This window comes from Nothobranchius furzeri, chromosome 17, assembly GCF_043380555.1.
Source record: "Nothobranchius furzeri strain GRZ-AD chromosome 17, NfurGRZ-RIMD1, whole genome shotgun sequence".
NCBI classification, from domain to species: domain Eukaryota; kingdom Metazoa; phylum Chordata; class Actinopteri; order Cyprinodontiformes; family Nothobranchiidae; genus Nothobranchius; species Nothobranchius furzeri.
In genome coordinates, this window is record NC_091757.1 from 44,243,047 (window position 1) to 44,264,085 (window position 21,039).

The 21,039-nt window shown below is 42.3% G+C and overlaps 3 protein-coding genes across 3 annotated transcripts in view; 1 reads left to right on the forward strand and 2 right to left on the reverse strand.

Moving 5' to 3' along the window:
• Window positions 1–73: 73 nt before the first annotated feature.
• LOC107393894 (uncharacterized) lies at window positions 74–1,986 on the forward strand. The gene is made up of 6 exons (XM_015972506.3): window positions 74–517; window positions 580–725; window positions 803–864; window positions 947–1,057; window positions 1,144–1,245; window positions 1,444–1,986. The coding sequence occupies exons 1-6, from the start codon at window positions 272–274 to the stop codon at window positions 1,476–1,478; spliced, it is 702 nt and encodes a 233-aa protein (XP_015827992.3). The 5' UTR covers window positions 74–271; the 3' UTR covers window positions 1,479–1,986.
• Window positions 1,987–2,461: 475 nt separating this feature from the next.
• f2r (coagulation factor II (thrombin) receptor) lies at window positions 2,462–5,420 on the reverse strand. Its single transcript, XM_015972500.3, has 2 exons — window positions 5,152–5,420; window positions 2,462–3,895 (listed from the first exon to the last, which is right to left on the reverse strand). The coding sequence occupies exons 1-2, from the start codon at window positions 5,228–5,230 to the stop codon at window positions 2,676–2,678; spliced, it is 1,299 nt and encodes a 432-aa protein (XP_015827986.3). The 5' UTR covers window positions 5,231–5,420; the 3' UTR covers window positions 2,462–2,675.
• Window positions 5,421–5,422: 2 nt separating this feature from the next.
• The window catches only part of iqgap2 (IQ motif containing GTPase activating protein 2), a 42,083-nt gene continuing 26,466 nt past the window's right edge, over window positions 5,423–21,039 (reverse strand). Inside the window, exons 16-38 of the mRNA XM_015972499.3 lie at window positions 20,673–20,763; window positions 20,196–20,363; window positions 19,713–19,855; window positions 19,463–19,633; window positions 19,135–19,218; window positions 18,869–18,940; window positions 18,728–18,797; window positions 14,984–15,192; window positions 14,705–14,857; window positions 14,417–14,580; window positions 14,113–14,337; window positions 13,839–13,979; window positions 13,194–13,278; window positions 12,876–13,108; window positions 10,793–10,925; window positions 8,980–9,082; window positions 8,751–8,892; window positions 7,591–7,678; window positions 7,280–7,492; window positions 7,043–7,203; window positions 6,802–6,945; window positions 6,487–6,595; window positions 5,423–5,933 (exon numbers count right to left, since the gene is read on the reverse strand). Of these exons, the coding sequence (XP_015827985.3) occupies window positions 5,820–5,933; window positions 6,487–6,595; window positions 6,802–6,945; window positions 7,043–7,203; window positions 7,280–7,492; window positions 7,591–7,678; window positions 8,751–8,892; window positions 8,980–9,082; window positions 10,793–10,925; window positions 12,876–13,108; window positions 13,194–13,278; window positions 13,839–13,979; window positions 14,113–14,337; window positions 14,417–14,580; window positions 14,705–14,857; window positions 14,984–15,192; window positions 18,728–18,797; window positions 18,869–18,940; window positions 19,135–19,218; window positions 19,463–19,633; window positions 19,713–19,855; window positions 20,196–20,363; window positions 20,673–20,763 (3,216 nt within the window). The 3' untranslated portion in view covers window positions 5,423–5,819. The remainder of the gene's footprint in view (window positions 5,934–6,486; window positions 6,596–6,801; window positions 6,946–7,042; window positions 7,204–7,279; window positions 7,493–7,590; window positions 7,679–8,750; window positions 8,893–8,979; window positions 9,083–10,792; window positions 10,926–12,875; window positions 13,109–13,193; window positions 13,279–13,838; window positions 13,980–14,112; window positions 14,338–14,416; window positions 14,581–14,704; window positions 14,858–14,983; window positions 15,193–18,727; window positions 18,798–18,868; window positions 18,941–19,134; window positions 19,219–19,462; window positions 19,634–19,712; window positions 19,856–20,195; window positions 20,364–20,672; window positions 20,764–21,039) is intronic.

Genomic DNA, 21,039 nt, shown 5'->3' on the forward strand with positions numbered 1-21,039 from the left:
GTCGATTATTTATTTGTTGTTTTTTAAGTCTAAGAAAGTTGCAAGACTTTGTTTGTGCCAACTCCTCCAAAATGCACTCCTGTCCCCTGAAACAGTCGGTCGCTTGGTGACTGTTTTCCATTTATTTCACCCCACTTGTTAAAAGCTGTGTTTAGTTCTTTTGAAAGCATTTCAACCGTCCAGGACAGGTCGTGGCACTCTTCCCGACTCCTTTCAGGAGCAGAAAAGCAGAGAACAGAGGTCCGTTCAGCACTGTCCAAAAGAAATCTGCATGCCTCCATCTAGGCTCCCCCTTCCACCTCGTCTTTGCCTCCCCCGTTTAAAACACAACTACTTCTTTTGTCTGACAGCCTGGAGGGAAAATAAACCAGTGTCAGAAGGTTTCTGCAACAGGTTGAGAAACATCATGGCTCTGCTTGTCATTGGGCTGCTGCTGGCTCTCTCTTCCCTCACAGCAGCGTCGGCTCCTGACTGCAAAGACCTGGTCAAACCTTTTATGCCAGATGATCCCAAACTGGTAAGTTCTGCTTTTTTTTAATTAAATTGTCCCGAAAACACACTTCTATCTTTGCATGAAAGGTGTTTGGAAAATGGGTGTACGCGTTGGGAGCAGGTGACCCCCCACCATATCACAAAGCACTGGAGGCCCTAAAAAGCTCCTGGATTCATTTGACTCCGACTTCAAGTGATCTGCTGGTCACCCTGAGATGGGGAGACCACTGCTTGTGAGTTTTCTTTGTTAAAAATAAAAACAGGCTGATTCATGTTGAACTAGTGGAACTGATCCATTTTTGTTTCCCAGCAATCGTTGTATCTTTGGGGAAGTAAATGCAACCGTCTCTGGACTCACAACCACATTTAGCAGTATGTTGATCAGAAAAAAGTAGAAATGTATCTTTGAAATTAAAATAATGCTATTTAACATTTCTTTTTTCTCATTTTTTAGAGAACTTGTCCAATCACAAGGGACAACTCCTACAGACTTGCTCTGACTGCCTGCTGTGGACGGACACCTTCCGAAATGGGGACGTGACAGGCAGATACATCCTGCAGTTCAGTGAGTCCGCGCGTTATCCACCTCATCTTTTTTAGATAAAATGACTACATGTGCATACTCTTCCTAATATCATTAAATTCTTTCAGCAAGAACAGGAAAAGTAGAACCCAAAGATGTTGAAATTTTCAAGAAACAAGCAGAGTGTCTGAACTTCCCTAAGAACTTCCACAGCTACGACGGCAAAGTAGGTCAGTAACTTTTCAGCAGCAGCTTCTTCTCAAAGCAGCACAGATAAACACTAGGTGGAGATGTGTACTGAGGAACAAAAATCAAACATCTTTTAGTGTAGACATTCTTACAAGTTTTGGATTATTGGCCTTTATTCTAATAATGCACAGAAAATGCTCCTTCTCACAAATTGAGTTCGGCTCTTTCTTGTGTTGCAGAGCTGTGTCCTGATGAGAACGAGAATGCCGAGTGAGCAGAGAGGAAGCTTCGTGCATGAAAAAAGTTGAATAAAATCTGCATTTGGTGTTGTTTTGATTGAATTATCTAGAGGTTTTGGGCCTTTTTGCCAGACATGTTTAAAACTTTTTTTGGGGGGTTCATGTTGGTCATTTGTTGAAAATGTTCAGAGAGACATGTTGGAATGAGCCAAAATTTAATGAGAAGTGTAAGAGCAGACCTTTTCTGGGTTTAGTTGGCATTTCAAATACAGTCAGGGGTTAAAATATTTGGTTATTTGAGTTAAAAAATATATTAAATACCACAAAGTTAACAAATCTGGGAAGAAATTTAAATTTAAATGTCATAACACACTTTGAAAATCCCTGTTTTACACTGCTGCCTGCACATTGGTTTTAATATTTACACATATAGAACATGGAGGATTATTAGCATGGCTCATTTTGAAATAAAGTTTTCTACCAGTTACATTTACATCACATGTGGTCAAAACTAATTCAAATAAATGATTTTCATTCTTACAATTTGTTAAGAATTTCATGACAAGATGCAACACAATATGTAAAAATGCAATTTGCTCCAAGTGGAGGAGATTGAGTATCTCAGGGTTTTGTTTTCAATCGAGGAAAAGATGGAGCGTGAAATTGCCAGGCGGATTGGTGCTGCGTCTGCAGTGATGCGGGCATTGTACCGGTCCATCACGGTGGAGAGAGAGCTGAGCTGGAAGGTGAAACTGAATTTATCGGCCGATCCACGTTCCTATCCTTACCTGTAAGCTTTAGTGACCGGAAGAATAAGATCGTGGATGCAAGCGGCCAAAATTAGTTTCTCTGCAGGGTGGCTGTTGTCTTCCTTATAGATAGGGTGAGAAGCTCAGTCATCTGGGAGGGGCTCGGAGTAGACCTGCTGCTCCTCCACATTGAGAGGAGCATCTGGTCAGGATACCTCCTGGACGCCTCCTGAGGTTTTCCACGCACATCCAACCAGGAGGAGACCCAATGGAAGACCCAGGACATGCTGGAGGGATTATGTCTCTCGGCTGGCCAGGGAACGCCTTGGGATTCCCCTGGAGGAAGTGGCCAGGGAGAGGGAAGTCTGGGCCTCCCTGCTTAGGTTGCTGCACCCACGACCCGACACCAGATAAGCAGGAGTGGATGGATGGATGGATGGACGGACGGACGCCGGGGGTTTCTACTCTGGTTTGAAAGGTGTCTCAGTGCTTTAGATTGAGTCTGTTATACTGGCTCCCCAGGCCGGCATGAATGTTCTCCATCTTGCTGGACCGGCTGCTGATGGTGGACCCACTGGTTCTTGAGCTGCGTGTTTCTGAGCTGCTGTCTGCTCGTGTCAACCTCCGACACCTGAGCATAGCCGTAACCTGCTTCTGGCACTGGGAAGAGCCGTAGTAGTACAGGACCGGATCCAGGCAGCAGCTGATGCTGCTAACACACAAGGAGAGCAGGTAGGCCTTGTAGGAGCAATCGTTGGAGGAGTGGGACATCTGAACGTAGTGAGCCATCAGGATGACGTTTGTAGGAGTGAAGCAGACCACAAACACAAGCAACACTACCACAGTCATCACTATAGCACGGGTCTTCTTGGAGCGGTTGTCCACGTTGGCCGCAGCCAGAGCCTGGATGACCCGTATGTAACAAATAGCAGTGATGATGAGAGGGATGAAGAAAAAGACAGAGGAGTAGATAGGAAAGAAGTAGAGATAGAAAGCCTGGAGCTTCTCCACATCCTGCACGTCGTGGCAGGTGGTGATTCCCAGGTCTGACAGGTAGATGGTCTGATCTGAGATCAGAAGGGGGAAGATTCCTCCCAGAGACACGAGCCACATGGCAGCACAGACAGCTGCAGCCGTCTGGGGGCTGCGCCACGTCAGGGACTTCATGGGGTAAACCACAGCCAGGAAGCGGTCCGCACCGATGCACGTCATGAGCAGCACGGAGCAGTACATGTTGCAGTGGAATGCTGCTGTGACAGCACGGCACAGGAAGGAGCCATAGATCCAGTTGTTGCCGTGGTAATGGTAGGTGATTTTAAAGGGAAGGAGCAGACCAAATAGAAGGTCAGAACAGGCCAGGTTCAGCATGTAGATCACAGCCGGCTTCCTGGGACGTATCCGATGAACAAACATCACTGCGGCAACGAGGTTGAGAGGCACACTGATGATGAAGACCAGGGTGTAAATGGTTGGGATGAGGGCTGTTGCTAGGTGACCCTGGAGGAACTCTTTGGTTTCCTCTGAGACAAAATAGAGTTTTGAGGGGTGATGGTGGTGTCTTTTTACGGACTGTGGTTTCAGTTCTGAGCCCGAATCCCCATCACCGCTGACATCATCAACAGCAGACAGGTCAACGTAGTCCACAGGTTCATCAGTCACCATGATGAAGTGACCCGAGAACGTCCGAGGAATGAGCACCGAGCCTTCAGACAGAAAAGAACGAAGACAGAAGGGTTTTAGTGTTTGTTTTACTGCTCAGTATTCCGCTCTTTGGTTCATAACACCTTCAGAAATCTGCTGCTATTTGTTTTTTTAATAATTATATTTTTACTAAAGGCCTCTTCCCTGTTCTCTCTGGTTTGCTTCAGCTTTCAATTGAAGAGATGATTTTGTTCAGGATTAAGCTACTACCAGCCAGAGTAAGGTAGTATAATTTATAAAATTATTTTCTATAAAAGCATCAATAAAACGTAAAAATGTGTTTGATGCTACAGTTAATCGTTGAAAAGGAACAAAACTTACCAACAACGAAAGAATCCAATGTTTGTTTTCTCTCACAATTTTCTGCAAACGTTATGTTGCAAGAAATGCATCAAGACATAATTTATCATTATGATTTATACAAAGTTCTCTTCTTCTGTGGTAACTGATAAGTACCAGTTCTAAGCAGGCAGCAGCCACTTCTGTGAACAACTTGAAGTGTTTTAATGAAAAGTTTAGCATTGTTTGGTTCAAACTGTAAAAAAAAAAACAAGTTTTACTCATTTTGGTACATTTCAGGATTTGCTCATTCTGAAACCATCTGAATAAACACTTTTCACAGGAGAAAGGGTAAATACTGGAAATTTGCAAAGGATGTGAGCAAATCAAAGTAGAGAAATCATGAAGATTTATAAAACTGTTTTAAGGTGGTTTACATTACGTGTGATATAAAAGCATGCCAACAATGTTTAAAATATTAGTATTAAAGTTTAGTTTAACATGTATTCAAACACTTTTTAATGTTTCTGACCCATCGAGGTGAAATATTTTGCACAAATCTACACTTATCTATTTATTTGGTTGCTAATTTGTGTACAAATAAAATTCTAGACACATTTTAAAATATTCATAAATTCAGTTTAAAGCTCTTTCTTTAACCAATGAGACATTCTGTACTAAAGACATCACTTATTGCAGCAGAGAGTGAAATAATTGAATATCTGAAAATAAATGTGCTTTAATATCAAAATCTTCTAATTTGAAAATTATGTATCATTTATCTTTTGAATGAACATTAATACATCCAAGTATATTTCATTACCACGATAATTTCCAACACCCGATGCATTTTTCTCCAAGCAACAAAAACACAAACTTCACCTAAATGGTAAAAACATTCAAATCTTTTTTTTTTTTTTGGTCATGAAACTTTCAGTCGACTCAGTGGTGACATAAACACTATAAAACGAGTACTTACCATTGTGAGAGGGAAGAGCTGGAGTTGTGTGATAAAACAGAAACACACTTATTAATAAAAGCATTGCGCCAGTGCACATCTTATCCTTTTGTTAGACGGGTTTGCAGAGAGAAGAATGTTTCTTTCTCTAGAGTCTAGGAGGGAACCTCTCCTCCTCCGGTCTGCAGATCTCCTCCCCTTCAGCTTCACTCGTCAGGTCAAAATATTTACTCCCGAATTTAAACCAACCAGCAAAATTTGCCAAGAGGAAAATAAAGTAGAAAGAAAAACATTCTGGACAGGAGTAACTTTATTCGGCACATCATTTACCTGCATTAGGACACAATTATTAATAGCCACGTATTAAAAATTCATAGAGTAGTTTTGACATTGAATTAAAACATTTAAATGTTTAAAAGGCACCGGTAGACTGTAGTAATCCTGTATGCGCATGTCAGATGGAACGCCGTTTTCCAGCTCCGCGCTGCTGTTTCCTCATAAGTTTTGCATACAAAACATAAATATTGTAACAATTTTATTTGTAAAAGTAAATTTCATTTACAATCAGCACATAGAAAATCAGAACGTTTTATTCAGGTGTGATCCATTAAATTAAATCTGATGAAATAAGACAATTCTAAATAATTTGTTCCCATCATAAGGAGGAATTCCTGCTTTCTCTTCTTCGTTTATTTCCCATAAAACTTCTTGTTCAGAAGGAAGATGAGTAGATTAACGTTAACTTTGGCTTTGTCGAACATCTTCATGACGGCCACGCCTTCGTACTGCAGCTGTAGGAGGTCCTGGACACAAAACACAAAATGATTAGGAATCATTCGCCCTAATAAACACAAATTCTTGGTTTCCATGACGTATTTGGGGCAACGGTGGCACAGGAAGTTAAGCGCTCGCCCTGTAATTGGAAGGTTGCAGGTTCGAGCCACGCTCAGTCTGTCGCTGTCGTTGTGTCCTTGGGCAAGACACTTAACCCATGTTGCCTGCTGGTGGTGGTCGGAGGGACCGGTGGCGCCAGTGCTCGGCAGCCTCGCCTCTGTCAGTGCGCCCCAGGGCAGCTGTGGCTACATTGTAGCTCATCCCCACCAGTGTGTGAATGTGTGAATGACTGATTGGGTTGTAAAGCACCTTGGGGGGTTCCATGACTCTAGGAGGCGCTATATCAATATCAAAAACAGGCCATTTACCATTTAACTAGTGCATGAGTTCTTATCGTTATAGAGAAGCATTTGGTAAAACCATGCCCACATTCTCATACTTCCCGTCAACAGGAAATGGAACAATCGGTCACAGAGCCTTAACAGTTTCAATTAAATCCCTATGCACTTGGGAAATGTTTACCTGGAAATGAAGCTGGACTTTTTCCATCTCAACCCCCATAAACTTGGCCTTCACCTCAAAATCTCCAACTTCCTCAGTGGGCGAAATGTCAAACATAACATTTTTAAACCTGAGGGATGAGAAAAGAACAAAGGTTAAATGCTAATGATGACATTCCTACATTACTTGAGAGAAACTACAGATACATTCTGAAGCTAATTTTCCATTTCCTGATTTTCATTTTCCTAAAGTAAGCTCGATCCGAACAGCTTTTCTTTGCCTCCGACATTGTTTTACATAAAACAGGGTCTAATAAAAACTCTGGTCTCAACCTACTGGTTTGTCTGAAGACCTTCTATCTCCAGGACAACCCCCTTCTCATACAGCCGAGCTGCAGTGTACTTCAGAGACTGTGGCTTCCACTTCTTGCTGCCTTTTTCTTCTCCTTTGCCATCTAGTTTTATGGATCTGCGTGAATTCCTGCAAACAGTCATGATTGGTATGAAAAGAATAAGATAATCTGCGATATTCATCAAATAAAACGTGATAAATCAACAAGAGGATCAGTCAAACTGACTTCCTGTTGAGGTTGTCCAGGCAGGTCTTGATGTAGGTGTCGTAGTAGTTCATCTGTTCCTGGAAGAAGGAAGCTTTGGAGTTGAGCGCCGTCAGCGTCTGCTGCAGCTTCATGAACTCAGCCTTTCTTCTCTGCCTGTGGCGTCTTTGGTACCGAATGTCCTGTTGGTTAAAGGTTTAAACTCGGTGATTTGAAACACTACGGCTGTTATCTTTAGACAGGAAATTGCTTAAGCACCTTTGCTATATCTTTTATGAGGTCCTGGTAGTTGTTGGTCGCACTGACGAGGCCAGCCTGCTCCAGATTACGGAGATTCCTCTGGATTCTCCTCTTCTTCTGCTCCAGAGGCAGCTGGCTGTCCTCTAAAACGCAGGGGCTGCTTTTCATTTCCTCTGGTGTCTGAGCATCCTGGACCGCCCGTCGCTCCACAATCTTCTTGTGCTCCGACTCCTTCAGGAACAAAGGCAGAAAAACTTAAAACAACTGGATTTATTTTATTACAGTCATTTAATATAAAAAGTAACAGCCTTATTAAAAAGACATCTGACCTGTAGCGAGGTGGCTGGTGTCTCTAGAATCTCAGGCAATGTCTCCCCAGGTTGAATACGGATCACATCAACAACCAGCTTTTTAGTCCTAAAACACACAGCAATGAATTTGTATTTTGTGTCACTAAAACCAAAACAAGAGGCTTAAGAAATTTAACAACAAACATTGTCTAAGTATCATCATCCTACACCTCCTACAAAAGATAGGAAAAAGAAGCATTTTGATAGAATTATTTCAGTTTGAGTGCAGCCATGAGGAAACTTGGATTTACTTTCAATTAACACAAACACTAAATAATGATCTAAAACTGTGTTTCTAATCATTTTGACTTTCTACATCCAAGAAGAAGCAAATATGATGATCTGAAGGGAGCATGGTTCCAGGTGTAACTCAAAAAGTCAGAATCTGGTGCAAAAGTTCATTTATGTCAGTAATTCTACTTAAAAAGTGAAACTAATATGTGAGATAGACTCATTCCATGCAAAGCCAGATATTTCAAGCCTTTGTTTGATAAAATTGTGATGATTATGGCTTACAGAAGATAAAACCCTCAGACAATTAGAATATTGTGAAAAGACTTATTTTAATCACACTCTTATCAGCTAATTGATCAAAAACCACCTACAAAAGGTTCCCGAGCCTTTAGATGGTCTCACAGTCCAAGTTGAATTACTCACACAAGTGGGCTTCAGCAGCATTTTTTGGAATTTTTTTCCACAGTTTCTAAACTGACAAAAATTTTCTCAAAAACAAAAAAAGTTATGTTTCCCCCCAAACGTGCATCCCTGGAGAGCGTCGGCAGGAACTGGGATGCCAGAGCTTCTCTACCGTTACCTCCTATATCTGCAAAAGTAACTGGGAGAAGATCAATGAGATCGCTTTCAAGTTTTACCCCAATCGTCTTTAAAAGAGCATTTAAACCCTTTCAGTTAGAAATACACATAATCCGTTTATTTTATTTTACTTGCAAATTCATATCTCTGCCTGGAAATGTGAAAAACGTTCCAAAGTAGACTTCAGAAAAACCGACTCAAGCGGATGCATGTTCCTCATCCAGATAACCCAAACGCCTCTCAACAGGAAATGATAAGAGAGGCAGGAAGGACAGCAAAGACATGCAGGATACGGACACGTCAACAGAGTCTCAGCACAAACCCACTTTGTCATTAGAGTCTTCAGGTCTTTGTCGTCTCCCTCCAGCAGCTCAAACTTGCTGGTGAGGGTGAGGGAGACCTCGGTCTTAGCCAGTTGGCTCAGAGTGCTCTCTCTGTTTGGGTCATTAGAGTCCACGGCTCCTTCACCTAGAGAATTAAGCAGCACAGCTTGGAAAACTGGGAACCTTGTAATAAAACTGGGAAACATTTAGGTTAAAGTCCGTTGGACTTTACCAAGTAAAGTCTCAACATCAGGAACGTCTCCCAGGTCCTGCAGCAGCTCATGCAGCAAATCGTTGCGGTCCGGTGAGATGGCCTCCAGATGCTCCAAAAGCAGCTGCAAAAAACAGATGTCACCAATTACAATCCTGGGATCAAAGGTATCTTTACCCAAACTATCCTCAGCAGAGCAGAACAAAAACTTAAAGAGATTTTTATGAGCATTGAGAACATGTTTTCTGTAAGTTTTGTCATCAAACGATCGACCAAACGTGTATGAACACGTGCAAGGACCGCTAACAGAAGCAGCAAGCTAGTGAGAGCAACGCCTGCCAACTCCAGAAATTCACAGGTTGTTTACCATAAATCCTCTAATATTGGCCTGTAATCGATTAACGGACGGGTATCATATTTTGGCCGGTGTCAGAGTCGGCGGAGGTGAATAATGGCCGGTATTTTATTGTGGCCGGGTGGAATGTGGTAACAAGCAAGTACGGGGGGCGGTTGTGTCATCCGTCTCACTTTTGATTTGCCAGTGACAGACCGTGAGGGTAACTTTAACCGTGCAGAGACGAAGAGGAGGCGAAAATTTGATATCAAGTTCAAAGAGAACATGCTTATTATGCTGCAGAACACTCTGGGGAGCAGTAGCAGGGGTTGTATGAACTAGTCACTAGTCGACTTCACCGCTCTATAGTGACTTTTTATGCCTGTCATCGACTAGTCGCTGTCACGTGATAACGACCGGCAAGATGCAGCCCTCGGAAAAGACAGCAACCTGCTGTCAGCAGGTGACAAGCTCCTGTGCGTCGGGGGGTGGGGGGTGATGCGCTGTGCCAGAGCGGCGGTACTGACACGTGATCGTTCATATCGGCTCATTTCCTTTAATGTTTTCTGTCTTTTATTTGCGCCTGATGCGTTTCGCTGCTGTGGAGCAGGGCGCATCACCTGTTTTGTCCTCTGGTGACACACCTCACTGATGCGGCCGGCGAGCAACACGCACTCCGCTGTTTTTGCGTTCGGTAGATCTTTTAGAACTGCAGTTCAAAGGTAACTCATAAGGTGAATATATATGAACCCAGGTAGCAGTTTTTCTTTAGGACTGAGAGGAGATGCAGGAAGATAATAAACAGGCAGGACAGAAAAATAGTCAAATAAAAACAAGTTAGTTTTTGTACCTGGTGGTTGCAACAAACAGACACCATTGAAGGTTATCAGAAGTGAGGAACAGAAAACTAAATAATTATTTTAATGTTTAGAGCAGCAGGAACTCTGAGAGGCTGCAGGCGCATCAGTGAGTTTGCAGCTGCTGCGCGGGGGAGGGGGGAGAGGGCTGAAGCAGAAACTACCGTTGTTAAAAGAAATGTGTTTAACTTTGAAAATGTGGGCGCAATTTTAATTGTCAAAAACTCCAGCGAACCATTAGTTCATTTTGCTCAAACAGAAATAGAGGCCTGCCACTAATTCTGGTCCTCCTTCCAATAAAGGCCTGGAGCTTGATGAGCTTGAGTCAAATACAGGCCCGGGCCTGTATTAGAGGATTTACGGTATTTATATTGATATAAACATTACAGGGTCATCATGTTTGAAAATGTATCAATATTTTTAAAATCTGGAGGTGATGTCCAGCCCTGATTTATGATTATTTATGAACACAGAAAGATCTGAGTCGCATTGGGAGAGCCTTGATGATGGTCAAAAGAACAAGCCCACCTCTCGCCTTGAAATCCTCTGGATAATCAAAAGAACAAATGCAGATTTTCTTCAGTAGTAGTGTTATGTTATTAAGAATGTAACTGCACATCCGTATGGAAACGTCTGCGTGTACCGAGTGAGTGTTGATGATCTCTTCTATAGAGATGTAGATGATGGGTTTGCTCAGGGTCACCATGTCGGAGTATTCATCAACATTAAACTTCTCCTCTGGTTCAGGGACATCACAGGCAGACTGGAAGAATAGCCTGGAGGAAGAGATACAGCTTTAGATACAGCAGAGCTAAGCTACAAACATCACACTATCATAGAAGACACGTCACAGCCTCTGTGGTCGTTTCCCTACCAACCAGGCTGAAAACTGATGAGTTCCTTTGAAAATGTGACTGTCTTTGCTTTTCTCTGGTGTTGAGGTGATGCGAGTAAAACCATCTCCATCTTGCTGATTCGGCACACACAGCTTCCTCTCTTACCAGAATTACAGCTGTGGTCGCCGTGCCGACCTGACCTCACATTCAAATCTAATAGAGCTTATCAGCACTCTTTGTTCTCACTAGTGGGAGAGTTCCTCTTTTCTATCAAGTTTTTCTATTTAATGTGGACTTAGTGGCTCAAAGACCTTCTGAAATAGACCTGATCAATAAATCCATAGCAACATTGCATGAATGTATAAAGCTGCTGTCATTTAATTAGAATATCATGACCAAGTTGATTTATTTCAGGAATTCCATTTAAAAAGTCAAACTTGTATGGTAGACGCATTCATTACACAGACTGAAATATTTCAAATGTTAATTTCTTTAAATGTTGATTATTATAAGTCACAACTAATGAAAATCTCTAATTCAGTATCTCAGATTATTAGAATATCAATTAAGATCAATGCAAAAAAAGGAATTTTAGAAATGTTGTTCAACTGAAAGTGTGAACATGAAAAGTATGAGCATGAACAGCACTCGGTCTTTAGTTGGGGCTCCTTTGGTCTGGATTACTGCAGCAATGTGGTGTGGCATGGAGTCGATCGGTCTGTGGCACTGCTCAGGTGTTATGAGAGCCCATGATGCTCTGATAGTGGCCTTCAGCTCTTCTGAATTGTTGGGTCTGGATTATTGCATCTTCCTCTTCACAATACTCAGATTTTTATGGAGTTAAGGTAAGGCCAGTTTGCTAACCAGTCAAGAACTGGGATGGTCCTTAAACCAGGTACTGGTAGCTGTGGCACTGTGTGCAGTTGTGCTGGAAAATGAAATCTGCATCTCCATAGAGTTGGTCAGCAGCAGGAAGCATGAAGTGCTCTAAAACTTCCTGGTAGATGGCTGCGTTGACCTTGGACCTCAGAAAACACAATGGACCAACACCAGTAGATGACATGGCACCCCAAACCATCACTGACTGTGGAAACTTTACGCTGGACCTCAAACGTGGATTCTGTTACTCTTCTCTCTTCCTCCAGACTCTGGGGTCTTGATTTCCAAATGGAAATGCAAAATGTACATTCATCAGAGATCATACCTCTGGACCACTCAGCAGCCGTCCAGTCCTTATGGTCTTTAGCCCAGACGAGACACTTCTGATGCCATCTCTTGTTCAAGAGTGGCTTGACACAAGGATAATGACAGCTGAAACTCAGGTCTGGCACACGTCTGTGTTCTTGAAGCACTAACTCCAGGGTGCAATTATCTCTATAGCTTGTACACTTTGTTCTACCACATCGTGTCCTTCTCTTCGCCTCTCTTGGACACAGAGCTCTGTGAACAGCCAGCCTCTTCAGCAATGACCTTGTGTCTTGCCCTCCTTGTGTAAGGAGTCAATGGTCATCTTTTGAACAATTGTCAAGTCAGCAGTCTTCCGCATGATGGTGTCGCCTACAGAACTAGACTGAGAGACCATTTAAAGGCTTTTGCAGGTGTTTTGACTTCATAAGCTGATTAGAGTGTGGCAGGGAAGTCTTTAATTTTGAATCTTTTCACAATATTCTGAGATAATAAATTTGGGATTTTCATTAGTTGTCAGTTATAATCATCAAAATAAAAAAATAAAAAATAAACATTTGAAATTCATCATTCATCATTTGATTTATTCATCATAGTGAATAAATCTAATATACAAGTTTCACTTTTTGAATGGAGTTAATCAAATAAATCAACTTGTCATTATATTCTAATTACCAACACCTGTACACATTCCTTTAACCTTACCTGAACTTTTCATACGTCTGAGATATATAAGTGTTCATCGGTGTCATGTGTGCATTCTCGCCCTCAAACAGCTTATTAGCGGCAGCGTGCTGAAGCATCTTGGCCACAGATCCCAGGTTGCGGCGTTGATCTTGGTGAAGCTGCCCTCCCGCTGACATGTCGATGATGTCAAAGCCATCTGGAGCCACAATGGCTGGGTTCATGTAGCGGTAGTACAGCAAGTTTCCTACAATCTAACATGGAAAAAAACATTCAGCCTAAACTTGCAAACATCAGAAATAAACAGAAGACTAAATGTTAATTATCTACATCTTCTACCTTCAGCAGCTCATCTTCTGAGGCTTCTGGAAACTTTTCATGGAGGCTGTTCTTCAGAACCTTTGCTATGTACCTCATGCCATAACTACATGCAAAACAACAGGTGATGATGAGAAATCAGAGACAAAACATAATGCCTTCACACGCTCAACGAAACCAATCAGAACAAAGAAAACATCAACAACTGCAAGTATGCCCAGTTTCTTTGTCTTCAACTAGATTGTTTTGCAAGTTACAAAGCAGCACCATCTAGTGGAAGACATGATTTGTTATGTAATCTAAGATGTGTATTTATGAGTCAAGGAGATTAAAATAACCAGACTTGAGTCCCAAATTACATCCCATTAAAGTAATTAGCTAACAGCTAAATTTATATCCAATATAATCTATAAACTGGGAGAAAGCCTTACCAGGTAATTAAAAGATGCAAGCAACAAACAAAAACTAAAATTAGAATTGTTTAATAATATTAAATACAAAATATCATATATATATATATATATATATATATATATATATATATATATATGTGTGTATATATATAATATATATACACATTAAGTATGCTTATAGGTGTCCGACATACACAGGCAGGAACGGGACAGCTTTTAAGAGGACAGGGACAAAAAACAGGTTGGAACTTACGGGATATTGTCCAGCGAGGACACAATGGAGTTTAGGACTTTATCTGTGGCCGAGCGAAGAGTGAGACTGGACGCCTGCAGCCTGCTGCGCACTTCCTCGTGAGACATGGCCTGTTCAGGAGTCACCTCATAGGGCAGCTTGCTAAAGGACAGCGACAAGAGACAAAAGTTTAATGAACAGGTGAGACTGTGAAAAATAAATAATTATTAGGTATTAAATAAGACATCATTCTATCAGATATTAAAACAGGAAGACAACTGTTTCTGCCTCCTACCTAGCCTCTCCGGTGGCCGTCTCCAGCTGGTTAACCCAGGCTTTGTACACGTCCACAGGGTTGGTGTTGATGCCCAAGCTCTTGTCTTCGATGATCTCCTTGACCACTGGAGCCAACAGCTGTCTGAGCGTGTTGTGGCCGCGTGCCCCTCTGTTAAAGCTCACCACCATCTTGATAACGGTGGGGTTGCCCGTCACGATGTCCTGGATCTGATCTACCTTAGAGCTGGGACGCCAGAAAAGCGGTTACACCCGATCTGATGTTTAAATGAGACTAAGCAACACAAGGTGGTCTCGGGTCTTACTTGATCTCCTCTTCTAGAGCAGTCTTGAACAGTTTTAGAAGCAGGTACTCTTCCCTTTGGTTGGAGGCGTAGTTGTACAACGTGAAGATCACAGTGTCCATAAACTTTGTGGATTTGTTCTGAGGCATCTGAAAGATCAGCTTAGCCAGGTAGGATGGGTTTGTCTAAAGAAGAGGACAGAAAAGGGAACGCATCAGCATATAGTAAACTTGTAGTCAAGTTCCTCATAGTGGATCAGAAAAATCAGGTGAATGTTTAAGTCAGGTGCTTGATGCAGAAGGATTTTACCTGTAACAGGTAAAAAAGATGCTGGTAGGCTTCCAGTTTCCTTCTTTTAACCTTACTGAGACCTTTTATACCCAGTCCACCTCCTGGACTCGGATCATCTTTACTGGCTTTGTTTTTCTTGCTTTTCATTTTCTTACTATGTGACACAACATCCTGTTAAATGAAACAAAACCAAATGAATGAGAAATTCCTGCTGAAACCGACACATTTATAAAGCCTAAGTTTGTTCCACTGACACGCATAAAGCCATGCTGCTGCTCTCTAAAACGCGTTTCCAACCTGCAGCGTGATCCTGTTCTTCACCAGAAGCCCAATCTTAATGTCCATCAGATTCAAGTCTTTCTCCATCTGCTGATTGGAGCGAATCTTTGTGACCACTTCCTCCCTGAGACGTGTCACTTCCTGTTCTTCCTGCAGATCCAAGGGGCTCTGCTCCAACAGGTGGACAAACTTGCGCACCACCGACAGAGGAGGATCTAGAGCTCCGGCTAGAACGGGACAAAAAAGCAGACAATGTGCTGGTTACATTTTACAAACACGACGAATGAATTAAATATTTTAAGTACAGACAAGTCATTCGAATATGTTAAATGGACAGTTATTTGAAATTAAAAAACTTCTTTAATGAGGCTCTCAGAGGATTCACATAATCACACTTAATAACTAACAGGGTCTCTAATGACCTTCTGACTCACAGTGATGCAGGGAATGGTTCTGTTCTGGTCCTGCTGGACCTGCCTGCAGCCTTTGACACTGTTGACTATCACCTGCTACTGGAGAGGCTGAGAGACTGGGTAGGCCTATCAGGAAATGTTCTGGAGTGGTTCTCCTCTTATCTTTCTGAGCGCTCCTTTTCTGTGGCTGTCTCAAAGTTTAGGTCCTCCACCACCTCCCTCCTCCATGGTGTCCCATAACATTCTGAGCTGGGGCCCCTACTCTTGGGGCGACAGTGGCACAGGAGTTAGTGCTCGCCCTGTAATCTGAAGATTGTAGGTTCGAGTCCCGCTCAGTTTGTCACTGTCGTTGTGTCCTTGGGCAAAGGACTGGTGGCACCAGTGCTTAGCAGCCTCACCTCTGTCAGTGCGCCTCAGGGCGGCTGTGGCCACATCGTGGCTCATCCCCACCAGGGTGTGAATGCGTGTGAATGGGTGAATGACCGATTGTGTTGTAAAGCGCCTTGGAGGGGTTCCATGACTCTAGAAGGCGCTATATCAAATACAGGCCATTTACCATTTACCATCTTCCTCCTCTATCCACTTCCTCTTCAGCACACCCTGACCTCCTTCAAAGGAATCTCCTACCATCTTTATGCAGATGACATCCAGCTGTACATCTCATTTAAGCCCCATGAGATGTCTAAGCTGCAGCTGTTATACACCTGCTTAGACTCTATTAAAACCTGGATGGCTGGGAGCTTTCTACAGCTGAATGAAGATAAGACTAAGATCCTCATCTGGGCCCCAGACGAGCTGGTTCCCAAAGTCAGAGACTCTCTTGGTCAGCTTGCTTCTCACACCAAACCTTCTGTCAGGAATCTTGGTGTGACCTTTGACTCAGCTCTCACCCTGGATTCTCATGTCAGTTCTCTTGTTCGCTCTTCCTTCTTCCATCTCAGGAACATTGCTAAGCTGAGTCCCATTCTGTCCCGCTCTGAACTTGAGACAGTTATCCACACCTTCCTCCTCATGCTTAGACTACTGTAACTCTCTTTTCACATGTCTGAGCAGAACCTCCCTGAACCGTCTACAGGTGGTTCAGAATGCCTGTGCTCGGCTTCTGACCAAGTCCTCCAAACACGCCCACATCACCCCGCTTCTCCTCCAGCTTCACTGGCTGCCAGTCAACTTCAGGGTTCATTTCAAGATCCTGGTTCTGGTCTATAGGGCCTTACATGGACAAGCACCATCTTACATTGGTGATCTTCTCTGCTGGTCAGATTTAAAATATATAGTGATGCACCGATATTATATTTTTGGGCCGATACTGATATCCGATATTAAGATCTTCGTTACGGCTGATAACCGATATACACTGCTCACAAGAATAAAAGGAACACCTATTTTTATTGGACCTGGCATGAAATCAATTAAACCTGTCTGATAATTTCCTGGTTGATTAAGCAGCTGAGGGAATTGTTAATCACTTTCAGCTGTATTATTGTTCATGGACTTAACAACAGGTGCACTAAAGTGGCAACAACTACAAAACCCTCAAAACAGGACTGGTTTCACATGTAGAGGTCATTTCAAGTTTCTCCCTCTTGATCTTTTTTGGCTGGTTTTCCACTCATGCTAGTTTTGGCTCTCTACTGGCAGTATGAGGCGATTCCTTAACCCTACAGAAGTTGCACAGGTTGTCCAACTTCCCCAGGATGGCACATCCACACGTGCTGCAGCAAGAAGGTTTAATGTGTCTCCCAGCACAATCTCCAGAACATGGAGATTTCAGGAGACTGGTGGTTATTCTCAGAGAGCTGGACAGGGCCGTAGATGGTCCACAACCCATCAGCAGGACCGATACCTGCTCCTTTGTGCAAGGTGGAACAGGCTGAGCACTGCTCATGCCCACTGGTGTGAATGTCTCTACCCAAACAATCAGGAACAGACTTCATGAAGATGGCCCGAGGGCTCGACGTCCTGTAGTGGGTCCTGTGCTCACTGGCCAGCACCGTAGAGCTCGACTGGCATTTGCTCAAGAACACCAGAATTGGCAAGTCCGCCACTGGCGCCCTGTACTTTTTACAGACCAGAGCAGGTTCACCCTGAGCACCTGTGATAGACGTGAAAGAGTCTGGAGAAGACTAGGAGAACGTTTTGCTGCCTGCAACGTCGTTCAACATGACGGTTTGGTGGTGGGTCAGTGATGGTCTGGGGAGGCATATCCATGGAGGGACGCACAGACCTCTACTGCCTAGGAAATGGTGCTCTGACTGTCATAAGGTATCGAGATGAAATCCTTGAACCCTTTGTCAGACCCTACGCTGATGCAGTAGGTCCTGGTTTTCTCCTAATGCACGACAATGCCGGACCTCATGTGGCAAGAGTAGGCAGGCAGTACCTGGAGGATGAAGGAATTGAAACAATTGAATGGCCGTCACGATCCCCTGACTTAAACCCAATAGAACATCTGTGGGACATTATGTTTCGGTCCATTAGGCAGCACCAGGTTGCTCCTCAGACTGTACAAGAGCTCAGGGATGCCCTCACACAGATCTGGGAGGAAATGCCACAAGACACCAACTATTGTCTCATCAGGAGCACGCCCCGACGTTGTCAAGCATGCACACGAGCTCGTGGGGGCCACACAAGATACTGAAAAGCAATTTGAGTTGCAGAAATTAAGTTTTTGTAATAATGGACTAGCCTGCCACATCTTCATTTCACTCCGATTTTAGGGTGTCTACACAACTGAGCCCTCTGTAGGCTGATAACTTATTTCCACTAAAAGACTTGGCATCCTTTTGTTCCCAAGACATTGCCATGTCGTTATTTGTATAGATGTCCAACTTCATATTGAGATCTTATGTGCCTAATATGTTTCTTTAAAGTGTTCCTTTAATTTTTGAGAGCAGTGTAAATACATTAATGCTTACAAGATCAGCAGATTGTGTATAGAATATAAATTATTAAAGCTGAATTTACATTATGTACGCACAACACACACATTTACGCTTCTGCGATGATTACAATCACTGTCCCATGACTAAACAAATACATATCACCCCCCTCACCCTCTGAAACAGATAAACAAATGGAAAACAATGGAAAAAAATATCGGTTGTTAATATCGGGCTGGTTTTATTTATCGTACCGATATGTTAAAAAATGACTAAGATCAGCAAATACCGATGTTGATGCCGATATATTGTCCATCCTTAAAAAGATCATTTTCTTTCTTTTTCCTTTTCAGTCATACAAATTACTGTTGAACCATTTTAAACCAGATAAAACATTTCACCCATGGTTTCCTATGATCTTGGTTTAAAGTCACAAACATCACAATATTCACTCAGCTCTGACTCACTTAAGGTTCTGTAGTCGTCTCTGGCTTTGTTTGCCTTCAGGAAAGCCTGGATTTTCACTATTTCCTTCTCCTAAATAAGAACACACAAGCAGCAGTGAGCAGAACAAAACAACAGCATTAGCTTATTTTAGCTTCACTCACGTGCTCTCTGAAGAACCGAAGCCTCTGGTTGTATTTTCGTTTTGCTTTCCACATTTTTACCAGAGACTGGAGCTGAAAACACCCACATCATCTTCATCAGGTCTTTAACACGGGAATTATGTGTAAACACGTTTATTTACAAATCGTTTACAAATCTCAGGATTTTAATGATGATTTCAAAAGGTTCTTAAACAAGTTTATTCTATAACTGATAAAAATAGCTTCTGTTCTTATATTTAAATAATATTTATTACACTAATAATCACCTTGATGACAGTTTCAACATTTTTCTGAAGCAAACTCATCCTGTTTATGTAGATTTTCCTCATTTTGTAACCTCTCCAGCAAGCCTGGAGGAAAAAGACAATACAAGTGTGAGTATGTACAAATGTGAGGTTGTTTCACTCCTCTTTATGGATCTGCAACGATACTGTAAGTGTTCAAAATAGTTTTGTAGCATCTTCGTAATTGTTGATGTGCTTCAAAGTGAATGTAGGACATTAAAAACATAGTTTGCATTTTCTTTGTCCAGGATTGTGGACTTATGGACACACACATTCACCCTCTCCACCCGCTGAGGCACACATTTCGTACCTGCAGTTTGACTACATGAGGTTCTTGCTGACGGAGATACTCCATCCTCGCTGCGTGCTTCTTTCTGACCAGGTAACCTCTCATCCTCGCCTGCAGCTGGACGATGTAGGACTCGTTTGCTATCCAGAGCTGTTCCCTGTTATATTCTGCTGTCACACTGTTGACTACATTCTGGGAAGTTAAACATGTCAGTTTCAACAACAACACTTTCTTTGTTTACGGCATCGTGATGTGACGTTTCAAGTGGTACCTGGATCTCATCCTTGCTGAGCTGGTCTGCTTTATGTTCAAATCCTTCAGGTTCGTCCCAGGAGCCCTGATCAGTCTCCAGGTTATAATAATAGTCATATCTGTCCTTGATGCAGTGTTTTACCCACAAACCATCACTGCTGCCTGCAGGAAGGCAGAACAATCTCACTTTTAAAAGCATCTAGTGTATAACGTACTGATTCATTTGGGTTCATCTGAGTTAATAAAATGATTTGATGTTAAATTGTGGTAAGAATCAGATTGATGTGTTATGTCTGAGGCAAAAGAACAACTCGTATGCAAAATACTTGCTAACTTGTATTTGGTTAAAGCATTAGAGATTAATTTAGTTGACTGTGTAATATTTTGAAGTCAAGCTCAAAGTTGTTAGGCAACATAACAAGCTCCTAACCAATGTCAGAAGTACTCAAACCTGCATAGGTTCTTATTAAACGAGCTCCACGTGATGCTTGTAACCAGTTACCTTCAGTAGCTTTACTGGTTTGTCTCTGTGCCAGTTCGTATTGGTAGCTGTCTGCACACTCGGGATGCACGGCTCTGAGTCCTGCACTGGGAGTCTGCAAAGCCAGCAAGGTGTTCTGGGAGTCCCCTTCAGTCACTTTTGTGTTAATGTGAGCTACAGACCCAGCCACTAGCAAAACATTACAAAAGTGTTGATTAAAAGTGAAAATAAAACAGAAACTATGTAAGAAAGGACACAAAAAACTGTTCACAAATATAGATAAAGATTAATTAAAGATTAATTAAAACAGCAGATAAACACAAATAACAAGAATAGTGTGAAAAACAGCTTTTTTTAACATTATGATTATTCTCTTTTATTTATTCATTTTTTAAACAGACGACAAAATTCTAAATATTTACTAATAAAATAAAAGTTGCTTTAATGGTCTAAACTGGCTCAGGTGAACAAGAGGAAACCATAATTTTGAGTGTGTACTTGTGAGAGCCTCTTCTTCATCCTGATTGGCTGTTATTATGGCCTCCTGGATTTGGTCGAGCCACAGCACCGCCGATTCATCACCAGAGTTCTGCAATCAAATAAGAACACAAGATCCCTTCAGTGGTCAGAGGAAAGAGAGAAAAGCTGCTCATGAGCAGCTGCAAGAATCAACCAGCATCCTTATATACATCAGGTGTGTTTTTTCTTTAATTAAATCAAAAACTCCAGAGAAACTTTAGAAAACCTTATATTTACTGACACAAGTGAATAAAGCAACTCTTAACAGGTTGGTGATGTTACTGCAACAACAAAAACCACAGCAGCAGAAGTGAGATGGAAAACAAATCTGTTTTTTTTTTAACAG

Excerpts from the sequence above, each read along its gene's own strand:
- LOC107393894 (XM_015972506.3), top strand. The coding sequence starts at position 272 with ATGCCTCCATCTAGGCTCCCCCTTCCACCTCGTCTTTGCCTCCCCCGT. Across the intron at positions 518-579 it reads TGCCAGATGATCCCAAACTG|GTGTTTGGAAAATGGGTGTA; the intron begins GTAAGTTCTGCT and ends TTTGCATGAAAG. Across the intron at positions 1,246-1,443 it reads CAGCTACGACGGCAAAGTAG|AGCTGTGTCCTGATGAGAAC; the intron begins GTCAGTAACTTT and ends CTTGTGTTGCAG.
- f2r (XM_015972500.3), bottom strand. The coding sequence starts at position 5,230 with ATGTGCACTGGCGCAATGCTTTTATTAATAAGTGTGTTTCTGTTTTAT. Across the intron at positions 3,896-5,151 it reads AGCTCTTCCCTCTCACAATG|GCTCGGTGCTCATTCCTCGG; the intron begins GTAAGTACTCGT and ends TTCTGTCTGAAG.